The sequence below is a fragment of the Topomyia yanbarensis genome, chromosome 1, assembly GCF_030247195.1.
Source record: "Topomyia yanbarensis strain Yona2022 chromosome 1, ASM3024719v1, whole genome shotgun sequence".
NCBI lineage: Eukaryota > Metazoa > Arthropoda > Insecta > Diptera > Culicidae > Topomyia > Topomyia yanbarensis.
Window position 1 is genome coordinate 135,864,544 of NC_080670.1, and position 15,516 is coordinate 135,880,059.

General features: G+C 37.2%; 2 protein-coding genes across 8 annotated transcripts in view; one reads left to right on the plus strand and one right to left on the minus strand.

Moving 5' to 3' along the window:
* Positions 1-15,516, minus strand: part of LOC131690236 (glutathione hydrolase 1 proenzyme-like) — a 679,522-nt gene that overhangs the window by 447,147 nt on the left and 216,859 nt on the right. The gene's annotated exons all lie outside the window — the stretch shown is intronic.
* On the plus strand, positions 1,734-8,846 carry LOC131690547 (uncharacterized). Of its 3 annotated transcripts, none has more exons than XM_058976538.1 (3): positions 3,360-3,416; positions 3,480-3,736; positions 7,886-8,846. In XM_058976538.1, the coding sequence occupies exons 2-3, from the start codon at positions 3,666-3,668 to the stop codon at positions 8,775-8,777; spliced, it is 963 nt and encodes a 320-aa protein (XP_058832521.1). In that variant the 5' UTR covers positions 3,360-3,416; positions 3,480-3,665; the 3' UTR covers positions 8,778-8,846. The 3 variants fall into 3 exon arrangements, 2 of the variants coding, with proteins under 2 accessions (XP_058832439.1, XP_058832521.1); XR_009305623.1 differs by lacking the exon at positions 3,360-3,416 and adding an exon at positions 3,900-3,930 and having other exon boundaries at positions 3,420-3,828; XM_058976456.1 differs by lacking the exons at positions 3,360-3,416; positions 3,480-3,736 and adding an exon at positions 1,734-2,235.

Sequence of the window (15,516 nt, forward strand, 5' to 3'; positions counted from 1 at the left end):
TTGAATTATTTATACCATTTATAAGTTTCAAGATACTCAATCTCAAACTTTAAAAATCGTTTTTCTCGAAATGTGCAAAATGGCGCTTGTCATAAGATAGCACAACAGCGACGATTTGGCATAATAAACTCAGTTTGTTTACATTTGTTAGATATTACGCTTTGAATAAACGCTGTAGATATTTCCTCTCGTGTAGGCAGGGATGCCAGATTTGTCTTTATTTTGAAGACATTTGAAATGTTGTGAAGACGTGTTTTTCATTTTGAAGACGAATTTATTCGGATTTCTGCAAGAATTCTGGCTGAAAATCAATAACCGATTCAGAATCCTGGGCGTTGACGTTTTTTTTTATAAAATGTGAAATATCATGCGGGCTTAATTTTTGCCTTCTGATAAATGAGGGTCGAGCTTAGGCAGAATAACTACGAATCACCCGAATCAGCATGATATTAAGCCTGTTCTAATGACCCTGCCACTTCTAGCTTTCCGATCTGTTTACTTCACATCCTTGCTCTCACTTGAGTACTATGGCTCTAAGTTTCATAACTTTCCCTACCCAGTAATCTCTAGCTAATTGAATGTCGTTAAAACGTAAAAAAGAAACTTTGACTAACATAGTCGAAATAAAAAAAGGAAAAAAGAAAAGGAAACTGATGGGAATCCATCGGCAGCGGTGGGTAGCCGCTGTAGACACAGCCATTACCTTACACAAAGTAGCAAACCCGCCACGACTGTAAGAATAGTGACAATAGTCTAATAAAAATCTATCCCGGCATTCAAAAAGCATACAGAGATGAACAGCAGCAAACATCATTAAGATTGATGCTAATCGTCGACAGGTTTTCAGTGGTGATCTTGCGTGGCTTAATTTTTGCCGGTTGTCACGGTAAAGATAGATACGTCTACCTTTATCAGGACACATGATAGTGAATTCGGGTGATTCGTAGTTATTCTGCCTAAGCTCGACCCTCATTTATCAGAAGGCAAAAATTAAGCCCGCATGATATTGAGCCTGTTCTAATGACCCTGCCACTTCTAGCTTTCCGATCTGTTTACTTCACATCCTTGCTCTCACTTGAGTACTATGGCTCTAAGTTTCATAACTTTCCCTACCCAGTAATCTCTAGCTAATTGAATGTCGTTAAAACGTAAAAAAGAAAATTTGACTAATAGTCGAAATAAAAAAAAAAGGAAAAAATATAAAATGTGAAGGATGTGAAGAGATTTGAAAAAGATACCTGCCCTCTAAGAACGGTTGGTTTCAAAATCGTCCAATGAAGGACGTTCGTTGGACCAATTTGGACGTCAAAAAACCGTTCAACAAACGTCCATCGTTGGACCCGTGTTGAATGATTTCGAAACAATTTTTGGACGTCTCAGTGGGTGGTATCACCACAGACTAGTCTGTGGTATCACTGCGCTAAAGAATCCGTCTTGTCTCCGTCCTTACACGGTACTGAACCTCCACTGAATCACATCGGAAAGTGGATTATGCTGAATTTAATATTGTGGTTATCACTGGAAATTAGCAAAAATATCGAAAAAACAAGATAGCGACAAGATTGCGAAACCGCCATTTTTAAGATTTAACCGTTTCAATTCCGCAAAGCTACAAAAATGTAATTTGAATTGATTTTTATATGAAGTGTTCGAGCGACTATTACCCGAATAGAAATGTACAGTAACAAAACCATGATTTTCACTGTGACAGTACAGTAATTTTGTTGAGTGTACAAGTGGGAGCGATATTTTTTACACGGCGCCCATGCACACCACCAACTGCGTTAAGCACTATTTACACCTATCCGATCCGTTTCAGTGCAGTGACGGCACAGTGAAAGTGGCTTCAGTGAAGTCTCCGTGCTTGCCGTGCAAACCTTTCCGTAACGTCTCAGTGACGGTAGATCAGTGATCTGTCATCAGTTTTTTCAATATGTCGGGTTTTTCAGACGAAAATTTAGCCGTAATCGCTATTATTTTGGACGAAGAAGAGAATGCGAAAAGGAAAAAAAGGACATGGGTGGACAAAATTTGGAAAAACCGATTCACAGAAGGAGAGTATTGGGCAATTTTTAATGAGCTTGAAGAGGACCCAAAACGATTTCACGAATACTTCCGGATGTCGCAGGATGCGTTCAACTTGCTGCTCGGAAAACTGGAACCATTTATAAAAAAGCAAGACACCTTTTTTAGGATGGCCATTCCGCCAAGGGAAAGGCTAGCGATTTGTTTAAGGTAAGTTGTTATCTTTTGTATTCATTTCTTTAACCGATAACTATTCAAATGATAAATTTCTGAACATAATCGAAGGGAACTTATGCCAAATTTCGACCCTGCGCCTTGTACAAGCAAAACCGTTCTATTTTTTGTATAAAATAGCGAATGGTTACTCCCTTCTCTGAAACATCATTGCGAAATCGTCTTTTCATCGCTGGTTAGTTCCAGTTAGCATTCCGGCTCCAGTGACATAACCGATTCTAATTTGAATCGGTTGCGTCACTGGAGCCGGAATACTTATAGATCCAGTCTAAGTTCCACCTGAACTTTACTGGATATGATAAAATAATATTTCATCGGGTAACACACTCAACATAAACTCAAACCTTAGATATTAGATAAAAACATATATAGGTATGCCAGAGACCTGCTCATAATCAAACGATCTAGAATCGATGATTTCTTATAAAACCATATCACATGAAGCAAATACCTAAGTGCATTTCAGAGATGCCAGGTACTTTTTTCAAAAGTCTGCAATAATAATTTTAAAAGTCTGGGAAGAACAAAAAATGTCAGGAAAGCTAGTGTAACCAAAAGCCTTTATATTCAAAAATCTGCAAATATCTGCAACCAAACTAAAAAATCTGCAAATATCTGCAACCAAACGGAAAAATCTGCAAATATCTGCGTCATCGAAAAAATCTACAGCTTAAATTAAAAGTCTGCGAATTTGCAGACTTGTCTGCAAATCTGGCATCTCTGGTGCATTTATAATTAAGCACTCGACAAACATAATTACGGCTTAAAAGCCAACTGTCAAATTTCTCTTCGAAAAGAAATTCCGGACAAACCGTTACTCGCAAATCAAAGATGTTGGTAGTAAACCTCGTAGTAAACAGAAGAGAAAAGTTTTCTCTTTCATTCACTGCTATGAATTGTGCCAGTAACTTTTTGTCCGGAATTTCCTTTCAAAGAGAATTTTGACAGCTGGCTTTTAAGCCGTAATCATATGTTTGTCGAGAACTGTACTTTATCGCTACCAAAGCTGACCAAACGGACCAAACTTCTTTTGCAATTTTCTCAATGTTTACGTTTTGGAGATAGACCCTTTTCAAATGTTTTGCTAAATTTCAGTAGAATGAAAAAGAAAAAAAAATAAAAATTGCTATTTATTGTATTTATATAAACTGGTACTGGTACTGAGTTATACCTAAAGAGAAACAATATTCAAATTTTCACCATATTGGCTGCTGTTGTAGGAGTACGCGTCATCCCTGTGCAATAGAAGCGACAAAGTTGTTTTGGACCACAAGAATAGCTTGGATGACAACGGTCGTTATGGCGGTACATTCGTACAGTGAAACGATACTGACTGGACAATTCTATTGGCCGACCGTTCTAATAGACCAGTACCGGATCTGACTTACGCATTGGACACCTCAAACATGGTGATTGCGCTCTGGCGAGGTGCTTTGACCGAAATCAACAATAGCCCGCGTAATACCAACGTTCACAGGTTGGGATGCAAATCAACATTACGCTGATAATGCTACTGCACTGTTCATCTCTTAGATGGTCTGTATCCGGAACTACTGCAATTGAATAGTGGTAGCGTAATGCGACTAATGGGTATCCATTAACTAAAAGTTATAATCGATTTTTTTTCCTATGTTTTCTAGCCGGATAACACAGGTTACATCGAGGGCCCAGGTGATCGGCTAAACTCTTAATAGGAATAGAATGTTCTAGCATTTACCTTTTGTCTGATTGATAAAAGCAAGTCTTTTTTACGATTGCTACTGCACTAAACTTTGGGAGCGTAAAATGAATCTGCATCCATCGACCCGACAGCAGACGCAATCGAGATTGTTTCCGGCGTATAGGTCGCATTCGGTTCCAGAAAAAATGTTTAAAGAAATGAATTATACGGATCGAATATACTACAGTACGACCATTTACCTGTGGTCCCATTCATGATGATACAGTGAAATTCTTAATATTTCGATGATCGATCGCAATACATCGTCCGATTACATTTCAAATCCAGTCCAATGTATCACGTTCATCGTCATTTTCGATTAATATCAGTCGAACACTCCGATAGAAACTAAATCGGCCGTTATGTTCACTTCCAACTGTGTGATCATGAAGACAACGATAATGTATTTATTTTACAACATCCTCTTCAATTTGACGTGTCGATCAGAATAGATTGCTCCATCTGCAAACACTGGCTTCAATGTGCTTAACATTTTATTGTAAGCGCAAACCATCGTTTTGATCTTCGGTTACCCTTCCGAGCATACTTGCCAAACTGGATTTCGGTATAATGATGATCAAACCTTTCCTTGGGCAGATTCAAGCGATTAATCAAACTATCCGTATATTGTAAATAACAGTAACCATGTCGTAACCGCCCTATTGAGAAATCTGAAAGGCGTTTCGTAGTACTGCCAGGAGGACACCATATCATAGCATACGTGGGTTTTCTTTCGTACCGTCCGCGTATCATGTCACACGAAGCTGCGTCATAAGATCCGAAAACAAGTGTGTGTCATAAGGTCCCAGATTATGTTAGTGTCACAATACCCCGAGCGGTTATGTACCGGGAACGTTATGTTGTAATCGAGATCCTGGACACTGTAACGCACATATAGTTTCGGATATTACGACACATGAGCTGCGTCATACTGTTCCAGGTCCATTCGGTCCTAAACTATATGTCTAACGTCCGGGACATTACGACGCATAATTGATGCGTCATAAAATCTCAAAAGTAATGTGCATCATGAAGTTCCAATTCATGTTAGTGTAATATCGTCCGAAAACGATATGGCGTCTTAGTGTCTGAGATCTTATGAAGCACACTGATATTGGGGTGTTATGATGCATAGATTATGATTATTTAAATTCCGGGATTAAATGAGGTACACAATATTATGAGAACTGCGTCATAACGTGCCAGGTCATGAAGTAAAGACGATTCGACATAACAAATGTACATCCTAAAATCCGTGTTACACTCATCCATTTTCGGATGTTATGGCATATACTTTGTATGCAATAATATCCTGAATACTGACTTATCACAAACTTTATGACCCCTTTATGGACTGGGGACGTTGACACAGTTAATTCCAAATTTTACAATTTGGTGATACAATATCTACGTTATACTATCCCAATGTATGTGCATCATAATCCCAGACATTATGACGTACTATTATTTTCAGGAGTGCGACACAAAAATGATTTCGGACCTTATGACGTACATTTACCTTCGGACCTCATGACACACCCTTGTGTGTCATAATGTCTAGACGTAATGACGTGCACTATTTTGAAAAGCATCGCCTCAACGTTCGTATAAGGTAACAATAAAGTACGATTCACACGATTCGTCAGGCTTCCGCCACCGGTACAGCACGTCAATGGAATGTCCAAATTAGTTACATGCTATTAAATGAAGGCATTCACACACAACATCAATGGCACGGAACATTTTGACATGCGGAATGTGTGAACGAGGACACGAGAAATGTATTAAACTTATATTGACGGAACGGTGACATGACATTGACGGAAGCTGGTCTATCGTCTGGATTGGGTTTAATAGGTACTATAACAGATGTCCCGGATTACATAACGGACATTTATTTTCGGATCTAATGTTGCCTTCCTTTTCGTGTAAACTGACGCATTCCTAAGAATTGCGTCGTTTTTATTCCAAGATAAAAAAAATTTCCAGAAGGGCGCGTCATAAAGCATGAGGCATTATAAGGAGCAGGATGCGTCATAACATCCGAAAAAAATGAGAGTGTCTCATGAAGGTCCGAACGCTATGAAGCACATTCGTTTTCGAATATTATGTTGACGGCGCCGGTGGTTGGGTGGTAAGCGTGACCGTCACCCACCCCAGTTGGTCTGGGTTCAATTGAGATTATTCTGAGGTGAAAAAATTCTGTGGTCACGCTTTCCGTCGGAAGGGAAATAAAGCCGTTTCTGCCAGGTCCATGAGTTGGGTCGGTAACTAGTCCAGATAGTGGAGTCACCTCCCTGGCGTCGGTGTTTGGCCTCATAGCGGAAATAGGTTGGCGGAAAATAACTAGAAGAAGAAGAAGAAGGATATTATATTGCAGTCGGTATCCTGTAACGCACAATAGTTTCAGATATTATGCTGCCTATGAAATGCGTCGTAATGTCTCATGTAATATTCTCCTAACAAAGTGGAACTATAACACATAAGTCCAGTTAAGCTCAGCCGGAAATGAACTGGAATTATGGCTGGTCCCAGTTCGTATTCCGGCTCCAGTGACACAACTGATTCTAGTTAGAATCGGTGGTGTCACTGGAGCCGGAGTACGAACTGGAACTAGCCAGAATTCCAGTTCATTTCCGGCTGAACTTTACTGGGAGTGCCCGCCTACTACATCATTGTTAAAAATGAAATCACAGACTTGCAGACATAACACACGAAACAATTTTTCGTCCGTTTTAACGGTAATTTTAAATATAATTTTAGTTGAACGATGGTCGCAGTGAAAAATTATTCCCGAGCCTGAGGGATGAGCTACTTGCAAATTAGTGGTTGGGATCGGGGGAGGTACTGGTTTGACAAAATTAGCAGATCGATATTTTTAATGAAATTTCCTCAGCGTTATGTCTGTTAGTCTGTGATGATACTGTGTCATAAATGCCGTGATGTTACAATACACACCGGGCATTGTAATATTGTGTCATAAAGCACATAATTTAATGAAGCACTCGTAGTTTCAAAATTTATGATCCAAAAGAACTCAGAACGTCTCAGGTCATAACGCCCCAAAAAGGAGTGCGTCATAAAGTACGGAAAATTTTGACGCACAATGAGCACGTCGTAAGATTCGAATACAAAAATGCGTCATAATGTCCGGGACCATATGTTTTCAAATATTGTGTGTACTTGGCTTCATAATGTCCCGAACGTTGTGAAGCACAGTTGTTTTCATATTATACACTGTGACGTACTTCTATCTAAAGATAACGCTTCTGTTGTGCGTCCTGATATCCTAGCCGATGGCGCAGTATAAATGCGTAATGGTCCCGGGTTTTATGACCCAAGACCTCAGTGTCGACGTACTTTTGTTCGTCATAGTGTTCCAGACGTACCGAAGTGCACTGTTTTAGAACGATATGCCCTGGGACATTGACGCAGTTCTTATGCATCATAATATCTGAAACTAAAGGTTCGTCGTAGTATCCAGGATAACATTCGGTACATTACGATGTAAGATCCGAAAACAAATATGCATCATAAAGCCAGGGACCTTATGACGCGTATTCATTTTCGGGTGTGATCACGAGCCCCCTTTTGGGGTATTATGATACTGATATTAAGTTAAGCATACATAAAATAAATAAATTTACCTATGAAAGTTTTTTTAACTAGCAAAAAGAATTAAAAAATTATTTAAAACCGAGAAACCTTTTTTATCAATCGAAGGGACATTCTTGGCCAATGGGACGTGTTTGAGTTGGCGCTCAGAGGTTAGCTTTCAGATAATCGTATTTCGAATGATCAAGTTGCAAAACAATATACAAGCTATTAATGAAAAATCGGTGAAGATTTTTTTGAGATCTTTAAGTGAAAAGGTGAATCACGTTTTCGTTTCTTTTTACATTCCAGATATTTAGCAACGGGAGATTCGCAGAAAACCATATCATTTAGCTACAGGGTAGGTGCTAGTACCGTCCACCAGATTGTCCACGAGACATGCCGAGTGATTACAGAGAAGATGTTGGATGAGGCAATGCCGAAACCCACGGAAGAGATGTGGAAGACAATTGCAAAAGATTTCTACACGATGTGGAATTTCCCACTGTGTCTGGGCGCATTAGACGGAAAGCATGTTACGATTCGGGCTCCAGCAAAGAGTGGTTCTTTATATTTTAATTACAAAAAGAATTTCTCGATTGTGCTCCTTGCTCTTGTGGATGCTCATGCTAACTTTATTGCTGTTGACGTTGGAAGCTATGGAAAAAACAGCGACGGTGGAATTTTCGCTAAATCAAATATTGGAAAATGTCTCGAGCAAAACAAATTTTTCGTGCCAGAAAATACATGTTTACCAGGTACAAACCAATCAGCCCCGTACGTAATCGTTGGCGATGAGGCTTTTCCTCTAAAAACATATCTTCTGCGACCGTACCCGGGGCAAGACCTCGACGAAAAGAAGCGTGTGTATAACTACCGTTTGAGTCGCGCTAGAAGAACTTCGGAAAATTCATTCGGAATACTCGCGTCGTGGTGCAGAATGTATCATCGCACAATACATGCAAATCCAGAAAATGTGGACAATATGATTCTGGCTAGCTGTATTCTTCACAATTTTATAAGAAGATTTCACGGTGTCACTCCAGCATACCAAACATCCAATTCAACGGATACAACGGAGTTGGCAACTAGTTTCAAACATCTTCCAGCTCAAGGAGGAAACGCTAGCAAGAATGCTTTCCAAACTCGCGAAGTATTTAAAGAATACTTCAGTTCAAATGTTGGGGCTGTACCGTGGCAATAGCGTAACATTACATTATTATAGAAAACAGATATTTAGGCTAGAATAAAATTTGTATAAAGGCCTGTGTAATCTTCTAAACGTTTGAATTTAGTGCTGCACTATTGCCATCTACGCAAATATTTGCAATGTTTGCAACACGTGTTTAACAGTTGCACTCCAACTGTTTTGTAACTTCCACTGCGTCACCTATAAGCGTTTGCCAAACGTATTTCAGGCTTTCATTTTCGGGTGTTATATTTCAAATCGAGAATAAATGTCTGTTATCTGTGGGTATAGGTTTTGTGAAACTATGACTTAATTTTCAATAAAGTTCAGGCCAGGAAGATATTAAACATAATTTTATTTAAGAATTGCATTTATCTTTTGCTTAAAACGATTACAATGATCCACACCACACTTTAACCAATGACGCTGATGTTGTTACCGAGATATTTGAACAAGTAAGATATCCTGCGCTTTTGTAAACAAATCCGCTATACACAAAAAAGTTTTATGGTTTATGGTACAGTTTACACTACTGAGAAGATGGGGGTAAACTTTTCTCTGTGTATAAGATATTTAAAAGTCGTCTTGAATTGAAATCTCGAAATCCTTATAGATTTGCAGGACGTAAGTAGATATTGAACACGAGATTCGGATTATCGTTAGTAGTACCATTTTCCCCATCTCTTTCGCTTTCGTAGAGCACCTATTGGATTGTGTATATAAATGTCAATGTTCCTCAATTGCGCGTGCGGGCTTTAGGATAGGCTAAATTGTTCCAGTGGATGTGTATATGGATTGGGATGGTCAGTGGTAGGAGTTTTTATTATTTTTTATTGTTGAGTGATAACGCTAAATAGAAATGATGCTACATCCCCCAGAAATTATTTTGCAACAGAGAGCAGATGTCCATTTCGAGTTATGAGTAATATAAGTATTCAATGGTGGTTAGGTACACAGTTCATAGAGAACAGTTAAGGATCAAGTAAAGCCAATTCATCCCATCAAGCAAAATCAGCATTTTCATCTGGTACAACCGTACCATAAGTGGATTCTGTTTTTGCTTGATAGGTTCACTTAGTTTCAATCTTAATGTGACAGCTCTTTATAAACTAGTGGGTACTTGCCACCAAGCGCGTTAAATGATTCAAATAAACTATTCAAAATGGCCGATCTAATCTGAAACCTTCTGGTATGACAGCATTGTCTTAGCAAAAATTGCAATTTCGTGCTTAAAACCTTGGACAAGTATTTAAACATTTCGCAATAGTTTTAGGATTTCTTTTTTTTAAGGTTTAATTATTGAATTCAATTTTACATTTATTCTTGGAAGTTTTGAAGGTAACTTTGTATGTCTAAATTCTCTACTACTTCTGTCACAGCTGAAGCGCAGTCGGATTCAGTCAACGCTGCGAACTCAAATTCATGCACAATTGCATTAATTTTAGCCTTGGCTAGACAAAAATTTAGAGCTGTCAACTTTTTTAGAGGCGGTGCAATACTCGCAAGATACGCATCTACTGGATCTGCCTCGGTTTCTGTTTTTTCTTTAGCAAATATTCCATTAAGGTCGATGACGCAGATGGTGTGTCTATTTTCGATTTCCGTGGATTGTACTTCGGTGTGCTTGTTGATGGAGCTGCTTGCGGTTGTGATGTTGGTGTCGGCAAATCATTTTGTTCTTCTTCGTCGCTATGTGCGCTAATAGCCTCGGAGTCCTGCGTTAATTCGTCAATGTTTGATTTTGTGTTTCTTTCTTCAAAATGTCTATTCAAGAAAGACAGATGTTCTGAATATTTGTAGAGCTTCATTTTCTTTGCTGCCTGGCCACTTTTAGTTTCGGATTTTTTCATAGACTTTCGATAGTTGTCGCGGATATTGTTCCATCTCGCTTTACATGTGCTCGCTGTTAAATAAGAAATGAAATAGAGTAAAAATTATAAAGTGGTTCATCCGTACTTTATAGAAATTTTTTTGCATAATTAAATATTGCATAATTTAAACATGTTGTTTCTTTTTGAAAAACGCTTTTAATCCACCTAACAGTGTGATGAGACATTTCTTATAACTCTTATCACTCTCTTCGGATATTATATCGTTTGAGAACATTTAGAGCTAATGCTTTCGTGATGTTTTTGATAACACATACTACATGGGATAGTGGCAGGGCTCAGAGAATTGCTCAAATCAGCATAGGACAACATCAGTGCTAGAAATCTCAAACCAAATCAATGGGAAGGCGAAAAAATGGCCCATAAAATAGACATACAAACGAATTATTGCTAATGCTCTGTTAATAAAATATCTAAATTCCTCAATCAATGCATTGTGGTGGGAAAACTGAATTTTCCTAAAGGGGTTATATATTGTACTGAGCCAAAAAAATCGATTTTTTTTATTGTTTTGAAGTTTATACTTTACTCAAATTTCCAACGCGACTGAGAACTAAGAAATCTACGCTTTTTCTTGAGAAGGGCGATACTAGCAGTGATACCATTCAAAGAAAATCAACAGTGAATATTTCCAGACTTGGTTTTATTTCCTATTTAGGAGCTATTGTGTTTTTTTTACATTCTTGATTGCATGATTCAGTGATCGAAACCCAAAACTTTATAAAGTATTTGAAATTAATAAATTAAAATTTGTTTTTGCTATTCAAATTGACAAAATGATAGTATTGTCCCTTTGGCGATTGTTTACCTTTTCAGTCCCACCTATCCGCATTGAAGTATCGCCCTTACGTTTTTTTACAATAACTAACGTTTTACACCACCGATTTCGTCCGGGTTTTTTCAATAGCGATCATTGTTACTATTTACAGCTGGTATTAGCTTAATTTTCCTAAAAAATACGAAAAAAAACAGTTTCGCCCGAAAACTGCTAGCAAAAAAAGTATCGCTCTGTTTGTTTGCATGGAGCGTGGAGGGCGAAACTTTAAATAAACAAACAAAACACAGTTTCGCCCGTTGTATTTTTTGCTGTAGTTTAAGAAAGCAATATCGTAGAATCCAAATTTTTAGGTTAATTTGTTGCGTTTCAAAGCCCTCATTCGCATGTATGAAAAAAGCCTTATGTTTACAATTGTAAGTATCGCCCTTTTCACAAAAAAGCGTTGAAATGAAATCGCAGCTTCTGATATCACGCTATCTCTGAAGTGCATGCGTGCATACTTCCAAATTTTACTTCGACATCGACTTTTTCTAAAGGTGACTTCCTTGATTTGGTCACTATTTATTAAAAAATCGCGGTTAAATAAAAAATAAAACTATTAAAAAATTTAAAATAGTTTATAATTTTCACAAACTTATTAGGAAAAATTGCTTTCGTAATATTGTGTAGGAAAAAAGCTGAAAATTTAAGTTTTTCTTTTTCTGCAACATATAAACCCTTAAGTATACCAATTAATTGGTATACGAATTGGAAAAGGTTCGCCAAATTTTGGAAGAAGTCTATAGTCCCTTGAAAACTACCTAAAAATTGTTGTAGTTCGAAGCAATAAAAATCCCCAAAAATGAAATGCACCTATTAATGTGAAACACAGTGAATAATACATACAATAAAGACCCATTTTTATCAATCTCATGGTGTATTTTAGGCTGACAAAATGGGGACATTGACTAAATCGGGCTTTTTTTTCTTTATAATAAACTGAAGCTGTTAAAATATTCTTCCCGTCCCTTGATGTAGTCTGATAACTATTTCTGATTATGATGAACTTTTTATTTTTGCGTATTTCCATCTTCATGATAAGGAAATCATGCTCAAGAAAGGATTTACTCGAATTCAGTCTTGTTCGTCTGCTAGAGCCCATCAAACATATGTTCATATTTGGCTGATAAAATCGGGGTTTCAATGTATTATAATAGATATTCAGCATTCGAAGAAGTTTCTTGTGAACGAGTGTAGAACGACTTTGTTTCTACTTACTTGAAGTCAGCGGCGTAGCCAGAAATTCGGTTTGGTGAGTGTTTGGTGAAAATCGATCTTACTGTCCAAACGGAATAATTCCGAAACCATAATTTTTGAAGTTTTAAAATTATGCAGAATTATTTTTCAGACAATAGTAACAGAGTTCGTGTCTTTAGCGAATTTGTTGAGTCTTTATTGTGGTCATGAATGTTAACCTGAGAAAATTCACCATAAATACTTCTTGGACGATATACCGTCAGAATTATTTTATCAAATGAAGCGCTGTTTAACGATTGTAAAACTCATCGAAAATACTAAACCTCCGAGATTGGCGGTTTCAGAATGATGCTATCCTTAAATTACCGTTTTTGAGCATTTGACCTATACATATAATTGGCCATACAACAAAAATCAAATGCTCATCAAAATCGATCAGAACCTGCTAGAGTCGCATGGAAATCGTCATTTTTCATAAATTTCTCTCTACATTCGGAAAGCGTTATCCTTGTTATTAATCATATTACGTTTTCGTCTCAACTCGACGCATTCCCAAAATAAAAACCTGTTTTAATCCACCTAGTGGTGCTATTGTGCTTTTCTCATTTGTCCAGACTACGATTTCATGGCTGGTTATGTTCAATACAATGGTGGAAATGAATAGTACATGTTCAGTACGATTTGCACATACATACAATGGATCAACAGCCACGATCTTGAGATACTATGTGATACTGAAACCTCGCTTGAAACCAGCGGCGGATCATGGAGAAAGATCCGGGAGGTCCGGGTCTTGCCGAAAATTTTCAACTTGTTAAGAAATTTTAAACTAGTTTTAATTTTAAAGTAGCAACCCCTCACTGCATACTCCCTCCGGGCCGCTATGATTGTCGATTTTTAGAGTGATTGCATAACCTTTCTATATGAGAAATGCAAAAATGTGCAAAAGTCCAAAAAAGTCAATTTTTGTCAAACATTATTTTTTTCGAGTTTACATCAAATCTCAATGTTTCATGCATTTTAAAGTCCTTTGGCATCAAAAATACAAATTTGATTTTGCAAATGTTTCATTTCAGTTTATATGGGAATTTGATGTGTGATTGCACTCTTCAACTCGTAACTCTGAAACCGGAAGTCCAATCAATAAAAAAAATCAATTGCAGCCGATGTGAAGGTTGTACCTTTAATTTGAGACTAACTTTGTGCAAATCGGTCCAGCCATCTCTGAGAAACCGAGGTCACATTTTTTTCCACATACACATATACACACACATACATACACACAAACATTTTCCGATCTCGACGAACTGAGTCGATTGGCATATGACACTTCGCCCTCCGGGTCGGGATTAGATTGACGAATTTTAGAGTGTATGAGAAAGGCAAAAACATTTTTAGCAAATGTTGAAAGTCATGCATTTTTTTGGTGAGCAGTTCTATGTTTCATAGACATTAAATCAATTTTAACTTCGCTTCCTATTAAATAAAGACCCTTATTACAGTACATCTCTACAAAAGCGAGCTCAATTTGAAAAGAAATCTGAGGATTATGATTGATTACAGAACTCTGGAATTTTCTATTGGAATGTTTTCAGGCAGGAATTTGATATTGATGCTATTAGACAACTGTGAAATCAAGACCAATAGATCAGTTACATATCAGGACCCCATTGCGACAATTTATCAAAAGTCCTCATGATGTTTACAACAACAGGTTATCAATCTACGGATCAGATAATTGTTATTGTAATATTGAATTAAATCAGTCTGCATCAATAAATTTTCAACTTCAATCCATTATTTTTTTATGGTTGTGGTGGGGGGGGGGGAGAAGGGTTGTATGGTGTTAAACCCCAAAACCTTCTCTTGGCTACGCCGTTGCTTGGAATTATTTATTTCGCTTTTCATGTTCCGATATGTTCCAGATCGATCCGATGGTTATAAGTTAGAAAAATTGCAGTCAGAAGGTTCGTTCAAATGAACATTTTTGCACTGATAAGTTATCAAGTTCCTTCCAGACAACTTGGAAGTGTTCGGTGATTATTTCTAGCGGTTGTAGATAGAAAAATGAAATACAAAATTCGTTTTATCGTAATGATGTTTGGCTTATTTCAATGGATTATTACTATATTGAACAATGAATAGGCGACAAAAGGTAATCCACAAACAACAAGCCATAACTTTTAAAGTATTCAAAATAGATATTTGAAGTTTTCAGTAAAGTTATTCGCAAAAGCAAGAGCTACAAATTTGCTGAAGGCATCATTTCGATATAATCACTTCCAAGAAAATTTATGAAAATATCTCACTCATAGGTAGATTAATCAGCAAAAGCACTATACCAAAAGAAAGGGCATATTGCCTCCATTAAATTCTCCGAAGATACTATTGACCTAAAATAAGCCGTTTTGGCGTTAATAATAGATTACATGTTTTTGGTCATATTTCTGGCAATGGGAAATGATAAAAATCTTTCGTCCGCATTTAATGTTAAATATCTCTTTTGATAATAGTCCGATTTAAACAATCTATAGCTTGTTCGAAAGGTATTCGTTAAAGCTGTTTAAAAACATATAAATTGTTAATCTATATTGTCAATTTCGGCAGATAATTCAAAAAAACTGCAAAAAACGCCATTTTTACGCATTCAAACATTCATATCTTGGAAACTAAACATCAGAATCAAAAACAAATTAATAGCGTTCATACTGTTTTTTAGTTCTTTCATTTAAAATTGGTTTGGATAAGATCGGTTCAGCCATTACTGAGAAACACGAATGAGAATTTGTCCGTTACATACACACACACACACAGACACACACACACACACACAGACATTGTCCCAAATCGT